Below are 24,083 nucleotides of genomic sequence, written 5' to 3' on the forward strand. Positions count from 1 at the left end.
GTTGAGCCAGGAATGGTGGTGATGGAAGTGAGGGGACAGACATAATGCAAGTCTGTGGGTGCAGTTTGGGAGGGGAATTCTTATGAGCTGTGTCAAACCACCAACTTCCTCCATTCGGCAGCCCCATTTTCAAAAATAAAAGGAATTGGGGCAATATACCATATTTTTTCGCTCTATAAGACGCACCTAGTTTTTAGGGCAGGAAAACAAGAAATAAGAAGCTTCCTGAGAGAAGAGGAAGTGCTCCTCCCTCTTCGCTCAGGAGGCTTCGCGGGGCTATCCCTGAAGCCAGGAGAGCAAGCAGGATCGGTGTGCACTGATCCCTATTGCCCTTCTGGCTTCAGTGAAAGCAAGCCTCCTGGCTTTCCCCCGACCTCCTGCAAGAGCCGTGCGCTTTTTAAAGGGAGCGCAACTCTTAGGGGCTTTTCTGGGAGGTGGGGGAAGGGACAGTGCCGTGCACTCTGCCCCTTCCCCCACCTCCCGCAAAAGCCAGGGATAGCTGCGCGAAGCCTCCGCAGGGGAGCGGGATTAAGGCTCCCCGCTGCCATGCGGAGGCTTCGCGCGACTACGCCAGAAGCTAGAACAGCTAGAGGGCGCGCTGCGCAGCACTCCCTCTCACTGTTCTGGCTTCTGGGATAGCCCGTGAAGCCTGCATTCACTCCATAAGACGTACACACATTTCCCCTTTCTTTTTAGGAGGGGGAAAAATGCATCTTATAGAGCGGTAAATACGGTACCACCCATTTTTTCTTTTCCCCAGATTGCCCTATTCTGAAGGCCATTCCCCCCCCTTGTGGTAGTGGAGATGGGAATGGCAGTTCAGGGATGCCATTCTCTACCCCCCACCCCCTATGCTCTTCCAAGCAGGGCATTCTGGGATATCTTAATGGTGGTTGCCAGCTTTATTTTATTTCTTTATTTCATTTATATGCCCCCTATTTCTCCAAGGAGCTCCAGGTGACATACATGGATCTCTGTCCACCATTTAAATCCTCACAACAACCCTGTGAGGCAGCTTAGGCTGAGGGTGAGTGTTGGGCCCAGTGTAACTCAGTGAGCTTCATGGCTGAGCAGGGATTTGAACCCTGGTTTCCTAGTCCAGCACTCTAAGCACTAGAGCAGCGGTTCTCAACCTGTGGGTCCCCAGATGTTGTTGAACTACAACTCCCATCACCCCTAGCTAGCAAGGCCAGAACTCAGGGATGATGGGAGTTGTAGTCCAACAACATCTGGGGACCCACAGGTTGAGAACAGCTGCACCAGAGGATAAGGATGAGAAGGCTGCCAGGTCTCAGGCAGAGAAGGGAGGCAATGTAGTCACCAGGCTACAGAGCTTGAGGTGGGTAAAACAAAACATGAAAACCATCCTTTTGATGGCTTTCTTCACTCGGTGTTTGCCTCCTGTCCACGGCCGCAACCTGCTGCTCCCTGCCACTGCTTAGCACCCTTTTAAAACATGGCTACCCTCCCTCTGAGTTGGCTTCGTGACATCTGATTTCCTAGATAGGATAACGTTGAAGTCAAGTCAGAGCGAGGGCAATGCTTCCTGTCCTTATCCTGGCAGCTTGGGCCTGAAGAGGCAGAGGGATAACACTAAGAATCATAGAATCATAGAAGTAAGTTGGAAGGCAGCACAAGAATCATCTAATAGCCCAACCTCATGCAATGTAGGAATATTTCACTCAATGTGCAGCTCACCCCCATGACCCTGAGATGAAAAATCTCATGCTTTACCGACTGGGCTATTCCTCAGGGCAAAGCAATGGGGAATGCAGCTGCTACTGCTTTTAGAACAAGCACTTTGTCCCTGTTCTCAGGGCTTCCTTGAATAAGTGCTAAAAGGGCTTTTCAGAGTCAAGATGGCCACACATTTCATTTTGAATTGCTCCAAGAATGTGAGAGCTTTTGCATGCCCCGTGCCAAAAACATGTCGCCAGTCTCCTTCTTTGCGTACAATGGGCCCACCTGTTGAAAACCCAAGCAGACATTCACCTAACACATGCTATTCCTTTCTCCTCCACCTTTTTGCTTTAGCGCAGCGGCAAATGGCTCTGGAAACCATCCATGTCCCTCCGCCTGGCTTTTTGCACTCCCTTCTCAGAGTAATGGCTCATCCGGGGCCTCTATTCCAACTGGCTGCATCCTTGTCCCTGGCTGCAATGGAGTGCGGCATGAGCACAAATAATTGCAAAGGAGGAAGGGATCAGGGCTGCGTTTTGCTGCTCGGGCTGGAAGGGCAGGGGGCGGGAACCAAGAGAGTGAAATATCAAGCTGAAGCCCCGGCGTCTGCAGTTTCTGCAGCAAGCTGGAACGCTTCGCTGCTGAGCCAGAGTGGCAGCTGTGACCACCAGAGTCAAGCCAGTCAAACGGGAAGTTGGTAACTCAGCCATGCTTTGCTGTTTTCTCATCAGCTGGGAGGAACATGCTGTGTATGGAAGAGGGGTTGCCTGCAGTTTAGAACAGTCTTGGAGGGCCTGGTGCCCTCGAGGTGTTTTGGACTACAATTCCCATCAGTCCCTGGTGCGAGCACTGATGGGATTTGTTGTCCAAAACTTCTAGAGGACTCCTGGTTGGCGACAGCTGGTTTAGAAGCCAAGAAGCCTCATTAAAAATAAAATACAATTGTGTGGCCAGTTGTATAAATTCAAATGAAGAAAAAAGGTGCATTCAGGACTTTTTAGAGACTGGATTTTAATGCACTTGTTGCAAGTGCAACCTTGCTCTTCCCACCTGTATTATTAATTGATTGAATTAAATTTATACACCACCCTTCGTCCTAGGATCTCATAGCAGTTCCCGGTATAAGCTACAAGATAAAAACACAAGTAAATAATTAAAACAAAACAGCAAACCCCCTCTTTCCACAGACACATTTAAAAGGCTGTAGATTATTAATCAGCCAAAGGCTTGGTTGAAGAGGAACGTTTTCACCTGGACCCTAAAATATATATAACGAAGAGGAGTGAGAAGTCACCAACTTGGATGGCTTTAAAAGAGGACTGGGAAAATTCATGGAGGCGAAGGCTATCCATGGCAGACAAAAGAAAGGACTGCTCTGCCATTCAGGTCAAGTCTGGGCAAGTCAAGTCCTGCCAGGGTAGGTTAAGTCCCAGTCAGGATGCTGGACAGCTCCCAGTAGGCCCTGTTGGCAGATCTATGGAATATGTTGTCTAGGCTATGGATGATGTCTCAGTGAAGGACCGAGGGCTTAAAACGACGGGCAGGGTATTTTCCTTCCAGTGACTCCACCACCAAGGGATGGCTGGCTGCAGTCCTCTGGGGTCCATAGCTTGTTCCGCAGTCACATTTGTGGCTATGGAGGAGGAGAAGCCACAAGAGAGTTTTCCCCAGGATCAGAGAAAGCCATGTCCTCAGGCTGGGAGGGTGCAGCAGAGGGCGCTAAGCGCTCTTCCCTGGGTGACCTGGAGTTCCTCTGAATTCAGATCCTCCATAGGTCAATGGTGGGACTGGGATCAAGGGGACCTGTCATTGCAGAAGTGGCAGCAGCAAAGCAAGGGGGTAGTTGGGAACCTGAATAGCTCAATTGGTTAGGCACTTAGAGCCAGTGTGGTGTAGTGGTTAAGAGCGGTGGACTCGTAATCTGGTGAACCGGGTTCGCGTCTCCGCTCCTCCACATGCAGCTGCTGGGTGACCTTGGGCTAGTCACACTTCTCTGAAGTCTCTCAGCCTCACTCACCTCACAGTCTTTGTTGTGGGGGAGGAAGGGAAAGGAGAATGTTAGCCGCTTTGAGACTCCTTAAGGGGAGTGAAAGGCGGGGTATCAAGTCCAAATTCCTCCTCCTCCTCCTCTTCTTCTTCTGATGGCACTGATAATACCAAGGTTGCAGGTTCAATCCCTGTATGGGACAGCTGCATATCCCTGCATTGTAGGGAATTGGACTAGATGATTCTAACTCCACAACCCTATGAAATTAGCACTTTTGATTCCCCTTTCACCCTCTTAAGCTCCCTGTAACTTTGAGCTGAAAGTTATCCTTTGAGAACTTTCAGCTCAACACTGGTTTTAAGCCTTTTTCATTTTGGCTTCAAGTATTATAAAAAAAACGGAAGATTTCTGTGCAGGATAATGCTTCTGGGTCAGCCCCGTCTGAGATCACAGAGCCAATTACGGCTGAAGGCAGGCAGAAAATTTCGACAAAGTTGTAGGGTGAGCAGCAGAGTTATCTTTGCCTACATGTGCACACTTCGATTCACCGTTATTTCGGATCAAGTAGGTCTGCAAGCTTTCACAGCACTTAGGCCTGTTTGAACAGCAATGAAACACTGCCTATACGAGGCCACCTCTAAGAGTTTCTTCTGTATCCAGGCTTTCTTTTTTTTTTTTTTTAAATATTTTTTATTCATTTTCACAAATATAACAAAATAAAAACATAACATAACATACAATGACATAACATAACATACTAAGACATAACATACAATAACATACATAACACGACTTCCCCAAGCCTTCCCTTCACTGCACCCTTATTTTTTTTTTTAAGACAGCATTTCTAGCAATCCTTCATTCCAATTCATAACTGATTCTCTTTATATTTTATTTAAATTTAAGATTTAACAGCTATAATTCTCTATCTTATATCCCTTGACATTTTAGCATTCCGAAATTTTACAACAGTTCCTAAGATAAACTTTAAATTTTCTCCAGTCCTCTTCCACCGTCTCTCTCCTCTGGTCACGGATTCTGCCGGTCATCTCTGCCAATCCCATAAATTCTGTCACCTTGGTCTGCCATTCTTCCAGAGTGGGTAGTTCTTGCTTCTTCCAATATTTTGCTAGTAGAATTCTTGCTGCTGTGGTTGCATACATGAAGAATGTTCTGTCTTCCTTTGGTACCATTTGGTCGACCATGCCCAAGAGAAAAGCCTCTGGTTTTTTAGCAAATGTCCGCTTGAGAATTTTCTTCAGGCTTTCTGTATCCAGGCTTTCTGAGTGAGGCTGATGGATGTGAGGATGATGGTGTGCTCAAATAAGACATTGCAGAGGGAAAAGGAGTCCCACAAACCGGCCTGCCCCTTTAACTGGCCACTTGCCAAGCCTTCCCAACTTAAAGCATCGCTGTGCCTTGACTTCTTGTCCCCCCCCCCCTTGACCCTTCTCACACAACATGCTCATTCAGGGTGGAACAGGGCCTGGGGCGGCTGACTGGTGCTATTGTGTCTGAGATATTTCAGGCGAAATCCTCCTCCCCGATGCCCTCTCTGCAGAGCCTATATTAAGCCTGCTCTTTGTGCGATTGGCCCACCACCCCGGGGCAGATACGTTCTCGCCCAGAACAGGACGGTGGTGATCCTAATCAGCTCCTCGTGCAGGTGAACTATGCCCAGGGGATGCTTTCTTTGCCTGTTCCCCTCTCCCCAAATCTTCCTCCCCAGCCTGAGTTTTTCAGAGCTTTCCCTTGGCAGCTGCAAGTAATTCTTCGCCGTACGCCTCACGACCGATTAGATTTACTTGGGAAGGAGTTGATTTTTAGATGCTGTGCCTGGCATTGCTGCAGGGGACCCCGGCTGCTTTCGTATGTGGTTCAGTAGGTTTTTGTCACATGTGGCCTTGCTGGCGGTTTCCTGCATGCTCCTCCGTGCTGTTGTTTACATGCCGCTTATAGCCAAACCTGACCTCACATTGCCTTGCTGTTATGTTGCTTTGCCAGTTAGTAAGCTGAAGGGAATCGTTACGCAAGAGGCTCTTTTGCCCCCTTCCCTTCTTCTTTAAACCAAGTGAAAGGGAAACACAACCGGGAGGCTGGGAGCAAAGTATCAGAGGCTCCTTCACAGAGACGTTTGGGTGCTATTTAAAGCACCGCTGGTCTGGGGGCTGCGGCGCGACTCGAGTTTTGCACAATAATCATTCTGTTGAGCAGTGTGGTAATGGGCTCAACTGGATTTAACTCCAGCCAAATCCCTCTCCGACCCCAGGGCTGTGACATCTGCAAAGGGAGGGTGTGGGTGGGAACTCTGCTTGCCTTCACAAGTTTTTGTACTTTGTTAAAACAGAAGTAACACCCACACACCATCCTAGCAGATGCCGTCTGAAATCGCTTAGGGCTAGGGATGCAGTGAGGGTTTTTTTTTTTTTTTGACAGTGGAAGTTGCATCATCACAGCTACAGAGAAGCACCCTGGATCTGGCAATGTCAGGAGCCTGCATAATTGCTTGCAACCAGTGGCAAGCACATTTTTTTCTTTTTAAAGGTTCTGATTTTCCCAGACTTCACACTCGGTCTCAGAGGCACTCATAATTAGCTTTCTTCCCATATTTGGAGTCTTTCCAAACTAGGTTTGAGGACCTTTTCCAGGCTCAGAAGAAGCGCAGGGCATCTCTCTAATATCACACTGGGCCTCAAAGAGGCGTTGAACCTTGATCAGGCATAGGCAAACTCGGTCCTCCAGATGTTTTGGGACTACAATTTCCATCATCCCTGACCACTGGTCCTGTTAGCTAGGGATGATGGGAGTTGTAGTCCCAAAACATGTGGAGGGCTGAGTTTGCCTGTGCCTGACCTTGATGTTTCTCAATCCTCTCTGAGGTTCAGTTCGATAGAGAAAAGACCACAGCTCCTCCTCTAGGTCGGTGTTAAGAGATTTTGTTTCTAAAGCAGAAACAAAATTAAACTCAGTCTCTGTATCTTCCAGTTGGAAACCATGCACGCTAATGTTTTGATGTGCACTAATTTGCAGAACAACAGCTTATAAGATCACCTATCCTTAAAAAACAATAATAATTGTATTCCCACATGCATAGATAAGAGTCCCATAGAGAAGTGCAATTTTGCACTGATGGGGGTATTAAGTACCGAAATAAGAGAAGAGGTATTGCAAACAGCTGACACGCGGGTGGCACTGTGGGTTAAATCACAGAGCCTAGGGCTTGCCCATCAGAAGGTCGTTGGTTCAAATCCCCGTGACGGCGTGAGCTCCCGTTGCTCGGTCCTTGCTCCTGCCAACCTAGCAGTTCGAAAGCACACCAAAAAGTGCAAGTAGATAAATAGGTACCGCTCCGGCGGGAAGGTAAACGGCATTTCCGTGCACTGCTCTGGTTCACCAGAAGCGGCTTAGTCATGCTGGCCACATGACCTGGAAGCTGTACGCTTGCTCCCTTGGCCAATAAAGCGAGATGAGCACCGCAACCCCAGAGTCGGCCACAACTGGACCTAATGGTCAGGAGTCCCTTTACCTTTACCTATTGCAAACAGCAGAGGTTTTTCACGTTCCCGGTCAGGGCCCCCTATGCTGGGAATGTTTAGTGTAAGAGAGACCTGTTGAAACGAATGGGAATATGCTGCACACATCCCACTTAAAGCTGCACATAACTATGTCGGAGTAAATCCCATTGAAATCTGTAGGGCTTACTTCTGACATAACATGGTTAGGATCAGACTTTTAACTCGTGAATGGCCCGATAGGCGCCTTCATTGCAGCATTTGCCACAGCAACGGCTGCTTCATTACACCCCTGCCTTCTCAGGATAACTCAGGGATGCTTGCCAGTTTGCTGAGGAATCTCAAGGTAGGCCAAGATGCTCCAGAAATACCAAGCAAAACATTCTCTGTTGTTGTTTTGAAATTTTATCAAGCACTGTTGTCACACGCGCTGAGGCGCTTAGGAGCCCAAGTCGCAATTTTGCCTGCAAAACAAAATAATAATTATGCTAATTGCTCTTCGGCAGAGGCTGCCTTAGTGCCAGGTTTCCAGCTGCACCTGGGCTTGCTTTGAGGTGTGTTCGCTTCCGTATGATGGATTCGGAATGACGGTACCTGAGCATTTGCAGGTGACACAAACGGAGCTGAAAGCCTGAAATTGGAACTATGGATTTGGATGGCATGGTGCAAAACTCCAGGGTGCGATGGAAAGGGGTAGCTGTAGAAAGAAACTTCATCCAGAAGGACTTGGGTTGGCACTTATGAAGAACTTACTTGCAGTCAAAGGTAAAGATACCCCTCCCCGTACGGGCCAGTCATGACCGACTCTAGGGTTGCGCGCTCATCTCGCTCAAGAGGCTGGGAGCCGGTGCCATCCAAAGTCACGTGGTCACGTGGCCAGCGTGACGAAGCTGCAACTGGCGAGCCAGCACCAGTGCCGCACACGGAAACACCATTTACCTTCCCGCTATAAAGCGGTACCTATTTATCTACTTGCACTTAGGGGTGCTTTCGAACTGCTAGGTGGGCAGGAGCTGGGACCGAACGACGGGAGCTCACTCCGCCGCGGGGATTCGAACCACCGACCTTACGATCAGCAAGTCCTAGGCACTGAGGTTTTACCCACAGCGCCACCCACGTCCCTATTTCTTGCTGTGGAGTGCTTCAAAAGGGAGACAAGTGTCTTCCCCACTATTTGCCACTGTGAAAGGACCCAGCAAATAATTGGTTGGGTTCATTCTGGGCACACTTGATCTTTAAAAGAGGAGTAGCATTTGGATTGTATCTCAATGTCTCTTTCAGCTAAGACTGAAGGGGAAATTTGATTCAGTCTTCAGTTTCCACTTTCTGAAACAAAGCAAGAAGTGAAACAGCTATCCTACAAAATTCGTACTCCTCTGAATTTTGCAGTTTATTTATTTAATTTGTATGCAACACTTCATCTTAACATCTCAAGGCAGTTCACAGCCTCAAGATACAAGATAAAAAACACAAAAACATGGATTTTTTGTTTTGTTTTGAATTGTCGAACTGAGATGGTAATGTGGGAACCTGAACTTATAATTGGACAAATGGGAAACTGAGATAAACCAAAATGGACAGGTTTGCTCATCCCTACTTTCCGTTCTACATTCCAACTGCAAATGTAGCTGCAGTTACAGTACACACCTCCTTGTTCTGAAAAGCAACAGCTGCTTCTGCTTTTGGATCACACCATCCTGCCCCTTATGCCAGTTGATAACCCAAGCTTCTTCTAAGCCTTCCCTGCTACCCTACCTATCGGGTGGTGCTGTGGTCTAAACCACTGAGCCTCTTGGGCTTGCCGATCAGAAGGTCGGCGGTTAGAATCCCAGTGACGGGTTGAGCTCCTGTTGCTCGGTCCCAGCTCCTTCCAACATAGCAGTTCAAAAGCACGCCAGTGCAAGTAGATAAATAGGTACCGCTGTGGCGGGAAAGTAAATGGTGTTTCTGTGCGCTTTGGCTTCCATCACGGTGTCCCGTTGCACCAGAAGTGGTTTAGACATGCTGGCCACATGACCCAGAAAGCTGTCTGTGGACAAACGCCAGCTCCTTCAGCCTGAAAGTGAGATGAGCGCCGCAACCCCATAGTTGCCTTTGACTGGAGTTAAGCGTCCAGGGGTCCTTTACCTTTACCTTTTACCTATCAGAGAAAGAGAGAGAGCAGATAGTTTTCTGGAAGGTGGCGGAGAAGCAAGTCCTCACGTGACTATGAGGAAAGGTTGAAGAAGTTTGCAATTGTCACTTGCAGAGGAGACAATTGTGATATTTGCAGGATTGCCACACACTAACAATTAATGGGTATTTCAACTACTCAGGGAACTATGGGAACTGCAGTTCTGTGGTGTTGGAAATATTTCCCCAACATACAATTTTCAGCACTATTGTTAAACTACAATTTCTAGGGTTCTCTGGCAGCCATGGCAGTTCAACAGGTACACATTTGATACGTTTGTAGTGCTGATATAGCCCCAAAAGGAGTTCTATGCCGCCTCGGATCAAATGCTCTTAAAAAGTGTACCTTACTCCTGGAAAACTAACGCGGTCTTTGCTTTTGCTCATGAAACGTAACCCATGAAAGGCCTGCTTGACTCACCAGGAAGGAAACCTTTGGTCTAAGAGAAATGCAGCCTTCCTTCCAGGAAATTGCACATTTTACGACGCATGGTACATGCTATATTATTGCCTGAAGCCATATGTTGGGAAGTGTGGTGATAGCAAAGACAGGCGACGAAGTCTGTGGCACATTAAGATTCTATGGTTCTCTGGAAACTTGACACCGCTCCTTGATCTGATGCAAAAAATAAAATAAAAATAAAAACCTGAGCAGCCACAGACACAACTCCCAGTAAATTTGAGCAACTTCATTCTCTCTTCTGTTCTTGCCTAAATTACATCTGAGTGAAAAACCTCTTAGCTTCAGGGTTGCAATTCCCCTGTAATTGGTAAAGTAGCTGTAACTGCATTGTCACTTATACATAGTGGCATGTAATTGCATGGTAACCACTGCTGCGCTGGCACGGATGACATGCGGTGTGTGATTAGGATGCAGCTCTGAACGGCGTCTCCCCATCCAACTCCCATTATCTTGCTGGAGACCTGATGGAATGAGGGCACCAGTGGGATAAGACCAGAGTTACGTTTTCGTGTTAACTCTTGGGTGAAAGTTTCATGCCTTTTGGCGAAAAGTTTTTTACCTAAAGAATTAATTTCCTTCCTGTCCACAGCAGCTAGACTAGTTATTGCCCAGCGATGGGAGGACACCTCAAATAATAATAATAATTTATTATTTATACCCTGCACATCTGGCTGGGTTTTCCCAGCCACTCTGGGCAGCTCCCAACAGATTATTATTATTATTAATAAAGCGATAAAATGCCAAACATTAAAAATTTCCCTAAACAAGGCTGCCTTCAGATGTCTTCTAAAAGTCAGAGAGTTGTTTTTCTCTTTGACATCTGGTGGGAAGGTGTTCCAAAGGGCGGGCGCCACTACCAAGAAGGCCCTCAGCCTGGCTCCCTGTAATCTCACTTCTCGCAGGGAGGGAACCGCCAGAAGGCCCTCGGAGCTGGACCTCAGTGTCTGGGCAGAACGATGGGGGTGTACTGGGCCCAGGTATACTGGGCCGAGGCCGTTTTAGAATAAAGTGGTACCTTGGGTTACATATGCTTCAGGTTACATATGCTTCAGGTTACAGACTCCGCTATCCCAGAAATAGTACCTCGGGTTAAGAACTTTGCTTCAGGATGAGAACAGAAATCGTGCAGCGGCGGCAGCAGGAGGCCCCATTAGCTAAAGTGGTACCTCAGGTTAAGAACAGTTTCAGGTTAAGAACAGACCTCCAGAACGAATTAAGTTCTTAACCCGAGGTACCACTGTACCAACAGAGGCTTGAATTGATAACATCAGAATGTTTCACATACCATCAGTGACTAATTAAAGGCATTTCCAAAAAAGCACACCAAAAACACACACACACAAAAACCCACTTTGACATGATCTGGTCTCCCTTTTTCTCTTTTATTGAACAAGGACAGACAGGATATTTTAATGCCATCATCATCATCATCATCATCATCATCACAGATGTGTCTGTGGAGGGGATATATTGATTGAAAATGTCTAGCCATCCTGATTGGTAGCTGGGTTCCTAGTGAGGATATTCAGCAAGCCAACATGACAGTGATGTGGGATTGAGGACTGGAGTGATCATTCTGTGATATTATGGCAGCGGACAAAGCTGTAGTGTAACCTTTGAATAAATGTTATTAAAATAAGCAAACTCTTGGGTGCCAGGATCCAAGCCCTTTCCATGGAGAGGTGGCAAGTACCCTGAGTGAAAAGATGAGCAGGTAGGCAGAGAAGTAACTCAGGAGCATATGGGAATACTTCAACATCGTCTCTCAGCAATGAACTGCCCAAACTGAGAGAGTGCGCAGACCTTGGGGCTATGGAAGAGGCAGCAGTGTGGGATTGGCTCTCTGAGGTCACCTGATGATTCCATGGGCTGGCAGGACGGAAGCATTGGTTGACTGCCAAATTAATTGCCAGTGATTTCTCTGTAGGCAGAGTGTGGCAGCCAATTTAAAAAGAGCAATAAACTAAAATAATCGCCCAGTACAGTGGACGCTCGGGTTGTGAACGTGATCCCGCACGTGCGGGTTGCGATTCGGTGCATCTGCACATGTGCAAAGTGCAATTTAGTGCTTCTGCGCATGTGTGGCCGCCGAAACCCGGAAGTAACCCGTTCCGGTACTTCTGGGTTTCGGCGGTACGTAACCCGAAAAAACACAACCTGAAGCGTCTGTAACCCGAGGTATAACTGTAGTATACTGCCAACTCCCAAATTACGCGAAATTGCATATAATTGAAGCACAACTGAAGAAGCCTGAAAACACAGTGCCCCATTCCCCCCACCCTTTTTAGTGACGCTTCTGTGACATTTTTGGATCACTTTCGGGTTTGGTGTGATGCGCATGTGCGCAGTTGTGCCTAAAACGGTTGCTCCCTGTATTTAAAAAATCTTGTGTCCACCCCACTTAAAGGATGGACACAAGAAAAGTTGCACAATGAAATTCTCAACTTAACAAAATGAATTTGCACAGGCAAATGAAGAATTCTGTAATTAGTGTGCAGGGAGTTGGACTAGATGACTGTAGTGGTCCCTTCCAACGCTGCAGTTCTATGATTCTGTGAGTGAGTTGCATCCTGCATTGCAGATCCAGGGTTGTATCCAACCACGTTTTACTCAGAGTAGACCAACTGAATTAATAAACCTAATTAGAGCCATAGAATCACAGGAGCATAGAGTTGGAAGGGACTATGAGGGTCACCTAGTCCAACAACCCCTTAATACATGTGTATTCATTTCAGTGAGTCTCCTCTGAGTAGGACCAACATTGGCTAGAGGCCCTTGCAATGAAGAGTAGGGTTGAACTAATAGATGATCTCAATAGTCCACCTTGGCTCTTTCATTCCCCGCAAGGCGATGTTTGATGTTGGAAGAAGCACAGCGATCAAATGAGCGAATTATAGTTCCCCAAGTAACCGAAGGGATAAAGCGAGCTGATCACAGATTTACAGCCGGCCAGTGGCAGCCCCAGTCCCCGAGGCAGGGGCTTTTGTAGGATTCAGTAATAGGTGTCCCTTTCCAAGAGGCCTGGTTAAGCTCTGACGTAGGGGCAGACAGACTGCCAAAGTGAAAGCGAGGAGGGACGGCAGGAGGAGATGCTAATCCTTCAGCTAGGACTTCTCCCAAAATGTGGATTTGGCTGTGATCGCAATTATCTGGAGAGGTACATTTTAAAGCAGATGTTTAAAGGACAGTGGAGGCTCATTCCAGCCATTGCTAGGCAATGGCTCAGGCTTCGTTGGCACCTGGACTCCGCACTGTGCTGCCAATCTGCTTCCTAGTGCATGCAGAATCAGGAGGAGGGGAAAAGGATATGGCTTTAATCCTTGTCTGGCATCTCGTGCCAAGAGATCCCCTGTGATGTCAGCAAGAGGACTCAGCTGCCGATGTCAGGATGCAGAGCTGCAGGGGATGTGTTGAACCACAGATCCAGGAGCAAAGCTAGCATTCTGCTCCTTCTCCCTTGACAGCTGCAGCATCCCTTGATGAAAATAGGGATAATAATAATAATAATAATAATATACCCTGCCATCTGAGTGGGTTGCTCCAGCCACTCTGGGCAGCTTCCAACATATATAAAGGTAAAGGGTAAAGGGACCCCTGACCATTAGGTCCAGTCGTGGCCGACTCTGGGGTTGCGGTGCTCATCTCGCTTTATTGGCTGAGGGAGCAGACGTACAGCTTCCGGTTCATGTGGCCAGCATGACTAAGCTTCTTCTGGCGAACCAGAGCAGCGCACGGAAACGCCGTTTACCTTCCTGCTGGAGCGATACCTATTTATCTACTTGCACTCTGACGTGCTTTGGAAATGCTAGGTTGGCAGGAGCAGGGACTGAGCAACGGGAGCTCACCCCGTTGTGGGGATTTGAACCGCCAACCTTCTGATCAGCAAGCCCTAGGCTCTGTGGTTTAACCCACAGTGCCACCCGCATTCCACAAACTGAGACCTTACCTTTCTGATAGGCACCACCCTATTGCTCAGTGCTCTTTTAAAGAGAAAGTCTAGCTTCAGTTGTGGCCATCAAAACAATTCCTGTTGTTCACTGCCCACTTGCAAAATATTTGAGAAATTAGAAAGGTTCTTTGCTTCCCACAGCAGACCAACCTGTCCCCTTAATAGAGATTCTCTCTCACTCTCTCACTTTCATTGCAGCTGTTAACAATTGACGATAATTTCTGTGGCCTGGATATGAATGCCCCACTCGGAGTATCCGAAATGGTACGAGGACTCCCCGTCTTAACAGAAGACAAGGACAGGATGACATCCGTCATTGCTTATGTCTATAAGAACCACTCCCTGGCTTTCGTGGGCACCAAGAGTGGCAAGCTGAAAAAGGTAGGCCTGGCTTTTCCTAACTTGATGTGGTCCGTAGCAAAGAAGACTTGTGAAATAGTATGGATGCGTAGGTTTATGTTATCTGAGGACTATTGCTGCCAAAGTTTGGCCTGTGTGAACGAAGAGAGAGCAGTTATCTGGGAACAGGCCTAAGTCAAAGCAAATTAGCACAACAATTCAGCAATCTGTTGAGTGGAATGTATCTTAGGACAACAGGTCACCAGTTCGCGGATCAGGGATCACGACTAGGTTACAACCTGATCTAAGATCACAACAGCAGGACTATCACCATAACAATATGGTAAAAGAAAATTAAGAAATGTCTCACCAAATGCATGTTAAAGGTGTTTCCTTGGCTTGGAAAAGCTGAAGGTTACTCCCCTAGGATGTCCATTAGCATTTGGAAGTATGATAAAGATGATTTCTTAAAGCCAGCTTGTGTATTGCATGATGTGGTGGAATGCCTGAGTTTAATCCATCGCAGAAGTTACTGGTGGCTTTGTGGAAAGTAGACTTTGTTCCCATTCCTTCCAATGTATGAAAAGGAAGTCATGTTAAGTGTTCTGTTGACCTGTGACAAATTCCAGAGGGGTGACTATATTAATCCTTTGCAGCAAAAATAAAAATTGTGAGTTCTGTGGCACCTTAAAGGCTTCTTAGCAAATTGATTTTAGCACAAGCTGTTCTGGGCCAGAGCCTCAGAGTAGAACACATATTCTGTCCTACAAAAGTTTTATGCCTCGATAAATTTGTTAGTCTTGGAAGTGTCACAGAACTCTTTGTTGATTGTATTTACTGGGTTGCCACCAGGGACTGGATATAAATAGGCGTCCTTTCCTCAGGGTCTGATCTCTCTTGGGCACCATCCAAGAGAATGGGAAGCTCACCCTTGTCTTTGCTGCGGCTTTCCTCTATTACATCAATTCCAATTTATCATGTGGGGCCATCAGTATTTGTATTCTGGAGCCAAAGCAAAGGCTGAAGGAGGCATTTAACTCTGAGTTTTTGGCAGGTGTTTTGATTGTCTCTCAAGATCCATTGGAGGTGACCTTCCAGTGGAGAGATATTGGCTTGGTATGTTCTGCCTGGTGGTTTAACTGTCTACTCACGTATTCTGTTCTCAGAAAAGGAGATACTTGCCTTCTTGTGGAATGTCGTACCTTTGCTAACTTACTGGGTGTTTTTGAATGTTGAAATTTTCTAGTGATGAATGATTAATTTTCTGGAGGGACTGGCTGTCTTTCCCTTAAAATAGTTTTTTTTTAAAAAAATAAAAAAGAACTCTAGAATATAAACCTTATCCTTGGATGGAGATCATTTGGACTTTAGATCGGATTATTTCCGCCAAGCATGACATAAACTCTGAAATCCATATTCATGATGTCACTGCTCTCCACGAGCAATACTGCCTTTCTACACTGCTCCTAGTGACTGACTTGATCCTTCCTGGGTTTTGGTCCTCAGGATGGTGATGTCAGCAGAGGTGATACCATTTAATGAGGGCAGGGGAGGAGCAACTGCCCGCTCTAAGTTTCAAGTTGCATGAGGTTAAAACTCATTATCACTGATCAGCTCACTGTGGTTACTGTTAAAAATAAAATAAAATTAAAAAGGCCTTCTACGCACTAGGTAATGCATGTCAAAGCCAGCAAGTTATTACCGTAACTTAAATATGGTGAATCTCCTTTTATTCATTTATTGTGTATGTGGTGTGTTTATGTATTCTGTCCTAATCTTTGAAGTTGATAATGAACATGACTAACTTAGGTTCATTCATTTCAGTGGGTCTTCTCTGAGTAGACCTTAGTTGGATGCAACTCATGATGTCCTTACACTCATGCTCACAATGGAGAAGAAAAAAAGATTGATGCAAAAGGACAAGGGAGTTGGAGAGATTGGGAGGGGGGGATTTGCCTATTTGTGAGAGAATGACAGAGTGCAAAAAGAGCAAAAAGAATGCAGAAGTTAACCTGGGAAGAGGGGGCAATGCCAAATCAAGCGAGAAAGCAAATGATAAAACAATGCCTTTTAATACTTTCTTAAAGTGGGAGAGAGAATAGGCCAGGAGGCTATTTAAAGGCAGAGAGTCCTGCACACAAGAGCCTTCATTTTTGCACCTGCCTCTCTAGGTGTGGAAGGTGAAGACAAGTTGAGGAGGGCTTTAAGCAAGGGCAGGTGACCTGTGGCCCTATTGTTGGACTCCAACTTCCATCATCTTTGACCGTTGGCTGGGGCAGAGGGAAGTTGGAATCCATCAGTATCTGGAAGCCAATGCCGGTTGTCCACCCCGGCTTAGATTATGGGTTATCATGGAGAGTTTTGCCTTTTCATTTTACATCTGAAAACCCCAATTCCATAGTAGCATGGAAAATGCGCTTGTGTAACATCGAGATGTCAGCCCTGTTAGATTCTGTTTCTATTCATTTTCTCTGAATTTTGGAGTTACTAAACTCTTGAGTGGGCAGTGTCAGTAGTGGTTTGCTTGTTTCTCCCTCTGACAACTCCCCCCCCCCCATCTTTTTTGCTCAGCATTAAAAGCACTGTATGCCTTTCTATTTCCCCCTCATATATAGGGGATTTTGCTTGCAGGGGTATGTGTGTGTGTTATAAGCAACAAATAATTCCACACAGATGCTTCCGACAGATCTGAAAGTTTTGGTCTCTGTGCTTCTCTTCTCTCTCTGATAAAGAAATAATAAAAAGGATGAAGGGGTCCTTTCTGGTTTTGAAGCTTTTCTCTTCCTCTCCGCCCTCTTCCCAATCAAGCTCCAGCCCTTTCGCAGCACGAAGGTATAAAAAGAAAAGGAAAAAAGACCTCCTTGCTGTGCTCATTGCTATTCCAGACATAAGACCATCAAATTGGCATCCACATTTGATGTGTAGAGGGAGAGGAAATACTTTGTGGTGGGGTTATATTAGTTGTTGCCTAAGAAGGATGAAGCAAAAATAATATTAATACAGACTTTGCTGGAACGAGGGCAGGAAATGTTTTGGATTTCTATCACTTGCGTTGTTCATGTTCACATTATTGTATTTGTTTGTATTTGTATGTAACTGTTTGAGGGACGCGGGTGGCGCTGTGGTCTAAACAGCAGAGCCTAGCGCTTGCTGATCAGAAGGTCGGCGGTTCGAATCCCCTCAACGGGGTGAGCTCCCGTTGCTTGGTCCCTGCTCCTGCCAACCTAGCAGTTCGAAAACCCGTCAAAGTGCAAGTAGATAAATAGGTACCGCTCCGGCGGGAAGGTAAACGATGTTTCCGTGCACTGCTCTGCTTCACCAGAAGCGGCTTAGTCATGCTGGCCACATGACCCGGAAGCTGTCTGTGGACAAATGCCGACTCCCTCGGCCTATAGAGTGAGATGAGTGCCACAACCCCAGAGTCATCTGCGACTGGACGTAATGGTCAGGGGCCCCTGACCATTAGGTCCAGTCGAGACCGACTCTGGGGTTGCGGCGCTCATTTCGCTTTATTGGCCGAGGGAGCCGGCGTACAGCTTCCGGGTCATGTGGCCAGCATGGCTAAGCCGCTTCTGGTGAACCAGAGCAGCACACAGAGACGCCGTTTACCTTCCCGCTGGAGCGGTACCTATTTATCTACTTGCACTTTGACGTGCTTTCAAACTGCTAGGTTAGCAGGAGCAGGGACCGAGAAATGGGAGCTCACCCTGTCATGGGGATTCGAACCGCCGACCTTCTGATCAGCAAGTCCTAGGCTCTGTGGTTTAACCCAGAAAAGTTACGTTTTCTACAGGTCAGTTTCATTTACTGATACATTAGTCTTACATTTGGAAGAAAATGGGGGAAGAGGTGAAGAGGGCCATGGTGTGTGGGGTCAGGTGGCGATGTTTCGATTTTACTTAATGTATGTGTGGGGTTTTGTGTCAGCATCGTTTGTGTGGGTTCTCCTTGCTATTCACTTGTGTTCTTTTGGTGGTGAGAGAAGTTGGGGTTGGCCTAGGGTGTGGTTGCTTGTTTCTGATTGTCTGTGGTGAACTTTGTTTTCATGTGTGAGTAGGGTGGGTGGGTGTTTTTGAATCAGGTTAGCGATATTGATTCGTATGCTGTTGGTGGATTCTTGTAGTTGTCTTGTTGGGCTGTGTATGTGATAAAGGGGAGCCATACCGGCGCGAAGGCATCTTCTTCTATTTGTCCCTGTGTCAGTTTCAGTTTATTGTTAATTTTTCTAGTAAGGCTGTTTCCCATACCACATGGTACCATTGGTAGGACACCCATGGTTGAATCTTGCTTGGGAATGAGTTCATTAGGTGGCTTTTGGCAAGCAAATGTAGAGACAGAAATCTTGGCCTTTCTTACTGGGCTCTTGTAAGAATTGCAACAAGATATGGGCACTTGGACATTCTAAAGTGCTGAATAAATCATCACCACCATAATCCTCTTGTGATGTGTTTTCCTTGTGATGTGAGTCCATTTTACCGCTGGCTTGTTGCTAAGGAATTTAGACAGCAGTTAGGAAAACTTTTCTCGCCTCCTTTTCCCTCATGCAGTTTCAGAATTGATTGATGTTTGTTGTTTATACGTTCATATAAAAGATGATACAGATCATATTTCAGGCTTCCAAGACATCCGATTCGTGGAACTCTTGCAAAGTACCTGGAATCATAAAGCAGCACCAGTTGGTTGATATACAAATGTCATCCACGTCAAAGGATTTTTTTCCCAGTGACACATGCAATTGAAGTAAAATATTGTGCTTTACAAGAGTGTATTATTAAAATGAAAATGAGCAGCATATCAGGAGCCTGGCCACGTAACCAAGACAACAAAGGAAAAGGGGAAAGACAGATAGAATGGAGGAGAACGAGGCGTAGGATGGAGTGGGATTTCCAAGAGGAAATGGGAAATACTGCAGGGCAAAGGACCTGTTAGGTTTCAACGCTGTCTTAAAAGTTTGGAGTGAACATCTGTCATCTGTGAGTTTACCTTCCGATGCGATGCTATGAGGTGTCTTGGACACCTGTGGTTGTTAAAGATATTGTGGCACCTGGACTTCCGGTGGAGCGCGGAACCGACTGCAGGCGAGGGTTCTTTCTGCGGAGGAAACCCCAGCTTTTTCGCCAGAATTCGGAGGTTTTTAGGGCGCCAAAACCCCCCGTCAAGCCTCTGGAGGGTGTCCAGAGGTCCAGGTACCCGGCGGTGCCAGGCAGCCGTTCGTTTGGTCGTCAGGTAGTCTTTGGAAAAAGGCGAAGAGTACGACGGAACGGGCGGTAGGCAGTCGGGCGGCCATTACAGCGGCGTTTTACGGCGAATTAGCAAAGCCCCGAGCCTGCAAGGGATAGCGCTCCGCTCTCAAAATGATGAAACTCGGATTCGTAAATGAATTGGACATAGTAAACAACAAGGAAGTCTCCGAGTAATAAGGGAGAAAGTTCGAGTTCAGCGCTGGTTTTTGACTTCATTGAAAAAAAGACGCAGTGTTATGAGCAGAGCCTAAAGAGAAAGTAAGTTACCGCTAGCGGATACTGTATCCGTCTCCCTCGGGTAGATAAAGTTAAAAAGTTAAAAAGAAACCCCCTTTATTTCAAAGGGAGGAAACTAAGAGGGAGCAGAAAAGAGGCGTGATAGAAAGAAAGCCCAGTCAGGAGGACATCTGTTCAACTGGAATTATAGACAGGACTGTCGCTAAAAATTTTTTTTTTTTCGGGAAGAGGCAAAGCAGCGAGAAGACGCTCTGACGCCATTTTCAGTGGGAGAAGCAAGGAGAAACGCCCCAGACGACATTTTAAAGGACTTCAAAAAACCAAACGCTTAATGTGGGGATTAAGGTATTAAAAAGTACTGTGGTCTGATGCTGGAGGGGCCACGTACCTACTCCCCTACCCACTATACCCCCGTTGTGCTTTCTTCCCCGCTACCCCCGATTGAGAAGTTGGAAATAGACTGAATAGATAGGTCGCTACTGTGGCGCGTGCATAGCACCACACTGGGACACTTAAAACTTCAGTATTAACGCTAGAAACCCCAGCTGTTCCTCTCTCGTGGTTTTGGACTTAGTGAAAGATATCAGCTCGGGAAAGATATCAGCTCAGGAAAGAATTTATCCACCCACCTTTAAGGACTAAACTTTTGGTTCAATTTAACGTGAACGTTTTTCGTTGGGGGTGCATGGTCTGGTACCCGGGCTCAGCTCAGACTGGAGGTTCCGGGAGCGGCTTCTCACAATTGTATTCGATCTTCACTTGGACTGTATGGTCTTACAAGTTCATAAATCAGGTCCACGAACACTAAGCCACCGATTGGATTAGCCCGAATAGGGGCAGGAAGATCCCAAACTGTCCACTCTGACAACCAACGGGTAACCTACCCCCCTCGAGATTTGGGGGGAAAGGGACATTAGCCAAATCAACTAAGTGGAGAGAAACTGCGAACGAAGTCGGCTACTACCGTATTTATCTTTATTTTGGGTTTGTTATCTTACAATTGTAGTTCCGCTTCGGTTACCGTTATTTGCTGCTCACCTATTTGAATCTGTATATATTTTTTGTGGCGAATAATTCTGGTATTGGTTCAGGGGATTTGGTCTACCCCAAGAGTTGGTTTTTGAGTAAGAATAAGAGCTCTAAAATATAGAAAGAAGGGATAGACCAGTAAAAACTAGTGGAATATTTGATACATAAAGATTAGTGATAATGTCATATAACCAGAAAAAAGGGGCGGAGGGGGGTACACCAACAGAGAGGAAAGCCTCAAAACAAGAAACGGAATTTAGAACAGAAATATTGAGGATGTTTGCAGAAATAAAGCAAAGTGAGAAAAACCTGGAGATAAAATTAGAGCAGTTAGATAATAAAATTGGAAAAATGGACAAAAGGATTGAAGAGACAGTGAGCGAACTTAAAGGACAGATTAAGGAGGTATCAAAAAGAGTAGATGAGGGGCTAAAAAAGACTAAACAGGAAATGAAAGAAATGAGACGGGAAGAAGAAAAAATGAAAGATGAGATAGCAGACTTACATAAAATACAGGAAGAATTAAAAGACTCCATCGCGATGAACGAACTCAAACAAAGGGAAGTGAATTTAAGAATGAGACAGGTTCCGGAATTACAAAACGAAAATATAAAAGAAAGATTAACAAAGGAAATAGCACAGTGGATGGAGTTAGCAGAGGAGGAAGTGGCAGGAACAATTCTAAATGCATACAGAATGAAAACTAAAGCAAGTAAAGTAAGGAAACTTCCAGGCGACTGTTTAGTTACATTCAAAGATAAAGAGATGAGGAACCTGATTTTACAAAGGAATAGAGAGAAGAGATTGTACATCGATGGGAACTATATAATTGTATTTAAAGATATTCCTATAAGACTGCTGAAACGTAGAGAATCATATAAACCACTGGTGCAATTACTAAAAAAAAATAGAATAGACTTTCGTTGGGAATTCCCGGAGGGTGTTTCCTTCTTTTATAAAGGAGTTAAAAGAAGGCTGACAAGCCCCGAAGAAGTAGGAAAGTTTACAAGAAGATACAAAGAACTTCAACAAGGAGAGGAGGAGTCGAAAGGAGCTGAAGGCGGAAGAAGTCCGAGGGTGGAATCAGAGCTGGGAGAAGAGGAAGATCGGAGCGAAAGGAAAACAGAGGAAGAGGAAGAAGACGAAGAAGGAGAAGAACCAGAGAGACTTTAGGTAAAACAAAAAAACAAAAAACTAAATTCAATAAAAATGACATTAAAATTATGTAGTTGGAATGTTAATGGGATGAATGATAAGAAAAAACGGAATGGAATTGAGCGTTTCTTAAAAAAGAAGAACCTGGATGTCACATGTTTACAAGAAACGCATGTGGCGAAGAAACACAGAAAAATCCTGATTAATAAGAGGTTAGGGAACGAATTCATCTCCTCAGACAAAGAGAAAAAAAGGGGAGTTGTATTATATATTAAAAGCAAAATTGAGGCACACGAATTATTTAAGGATGAGGAAGGAAGAATAATTGCGGTACGTATAAATTGGCAAGGCGAAGTATTGATAATAGTGGGGATTTATGCCCCTAACGGGAATAAAACAGAATTTTTTAGCTCATTGGAAGAAAAGTTATTTGAATACATGGACCAAAAAATCATACTAATGGGAGACCTGAATGATGTGGTTTCAAATGAAATGGACCGACTAAGAAACTCAAAAAATAGAGATGGTAAATTACCTAAGACATTTTTCACATTGACTAAGAATTGCAACCTTATCGACATATGGAGACTGAAACACCCTTTAGAGAAACAATTCACATATCATTCAGAGCCGAACCAGTCATTCTCAAGATTAGATCAAATATGGATATCGAATGAACTGTCACCAAGAGTTAAAAAAGTCGAAATCCAGGCCAAAGTTATATCAGATCATAATCTAATCGAAATGGAGATGAAGGGAGTGGAAGAACGAACCTTTAGATGGAGATTAAATGATAACCTATGGGATGACCAAAAATTTGTTGAAAGAATTCGGAAAAAACTAGGGGAATACTTCCTAGATAATCTCGACAAAGGGGTGAAAACAAGTACGGTATGGGACACAAGTAAGGCTGTAATGAGGGGCCTCTTTATCCAACAAAATGTCTTGAAAAAAAAGAACAAGGAAAAGAGGTTAAAAGAGATTTTGAGACAGATTATGGATAATGAGCAGAAACTGATCAAAAAGCCGAATAATGAAAGAATAATGCAGGAAATAAAGACCCTCCAAACACAGGTTGCAATTATAACAAATAAGGAGGTTGAGTGGAATATTAAATGGTTAAGACAAAAAAACTTTGAATTTGCCAATAAGTCAGGCAAATGGCTTGCGTGGCAAGTCAAAAAGAGGAAGGAGCAAAATACAATCAACAAAATAGTAATAAACGGAGAAGAAAAAACTGACCCGAAAGAAATTAGAAAAGGGTTCTTGGATTTTTATGAGCATCTTTACAGAAATAAAGAAAGGAATAACAAGAAAAAGATAGAAAGATATTTAAAAGAAAAGACGGTGAAGAAGATGTCATCAGAGGAAAAAGATCAGCTAAATGCCCCAATCTGCAGAACAGAGATAGAACAGGTGATAAAAGAACTGAAAAGAGGAAAGGCACCGGGCCCAGACGGGTTCACACCGAGTTATTATAAGGAAATGAAAGATACATTGATAACACCACTAATGGAAGTAATGAACAACATTTTAAAAGAAAGAGACATGCCCGGTTCGTGGAAAGAGGCCTTTATAACAATTATCCCCAAACAAGACTCGGATCTAACTCAAGTTAGGAACTACAGACCCATCTCTTTATTAAACACGGACTACAAGATCTTTGCCGGTATTCTAGCCAAAAGACTAAAAAAGATATTAACAAGGATGATACATGAAGATCAGACGGGCTTTCTCCCGGGTAGGTTAATAAGAAACAATACAAGATTCATAATTAACCTTATCGAATACCTATCAGATAGTCGCGATAAACCAGCTAGCCTAATCTTCATAGACGCGGAGAAAGCCTTCGATAATATAATTTGGGACTTTATGTTTAAAAATTTGGAGGTAATGGAAGTGGGACAGGAGTTCTTAAATGGTATAGGGGCAATTTACACTGAGCAGAAGGCGAGACTCATAGTCAATGGAGTTATTACTGAGGAAATAAAAATTTCTAAGGGAACGAGGCAGGGCTGCCCGCTCTCACCGTTGCTCTTTATAGTAGTCCTAGAAGTGCTGCTGAATGCAATAAGACAAAACAAGCAAATTAAAGGGATAACATTAGGTTCAAATGAATACAAAGTTAAAGCTTACGCAGATGATGTGGTTTTAACGGTGGAAGAACCTATAGAAAGTATAAGGGTGATTCTGGACGAGATGGAGGAATTTGGGAAACTTGCAGGATTCAAATTGAATAAGAGTAAGACAAAAATGATCGTTAAAAACCTGGATCAGGATAAGGCTGCAATAGTACAACAACAAACTGGAATTGAGG

General features: G+C 45.2%; 1 protein-coding gene across 1 annotated transcript in view; it reads left to right on the top strand.

Annotated features, from left to right (window-relative positions):
- Positions 1-24,083, top strand: part of PLXNA4 (plexin A4) — a 612,201-nt gene that overhangs the window by 60,021 nt on the left and 528,097 nt on the right. The window contains exon 3 of the mRNA XM_083699819.1: positions 13,962-14,144. Coding sequence (XP_083555945.1) covers positions 13,962-14,144 — 183 coding nt within the window. The remainder of the gene's footprint in view (positions 1-13,961; positions 14,145-24,083) is intronic.

This window comes from Podarcis gaigeae, assembly GCF_964106915.1.
Source record: "Podarcis gaigeae genome assembly, chromosome: 10".
Classification (NCBI taxonomy): Eukaryota; Metazoa; Chordata; class Lepidosauria; order Squamata; family Lacertidae; genus Podarcis; species Podarcis gaigeae.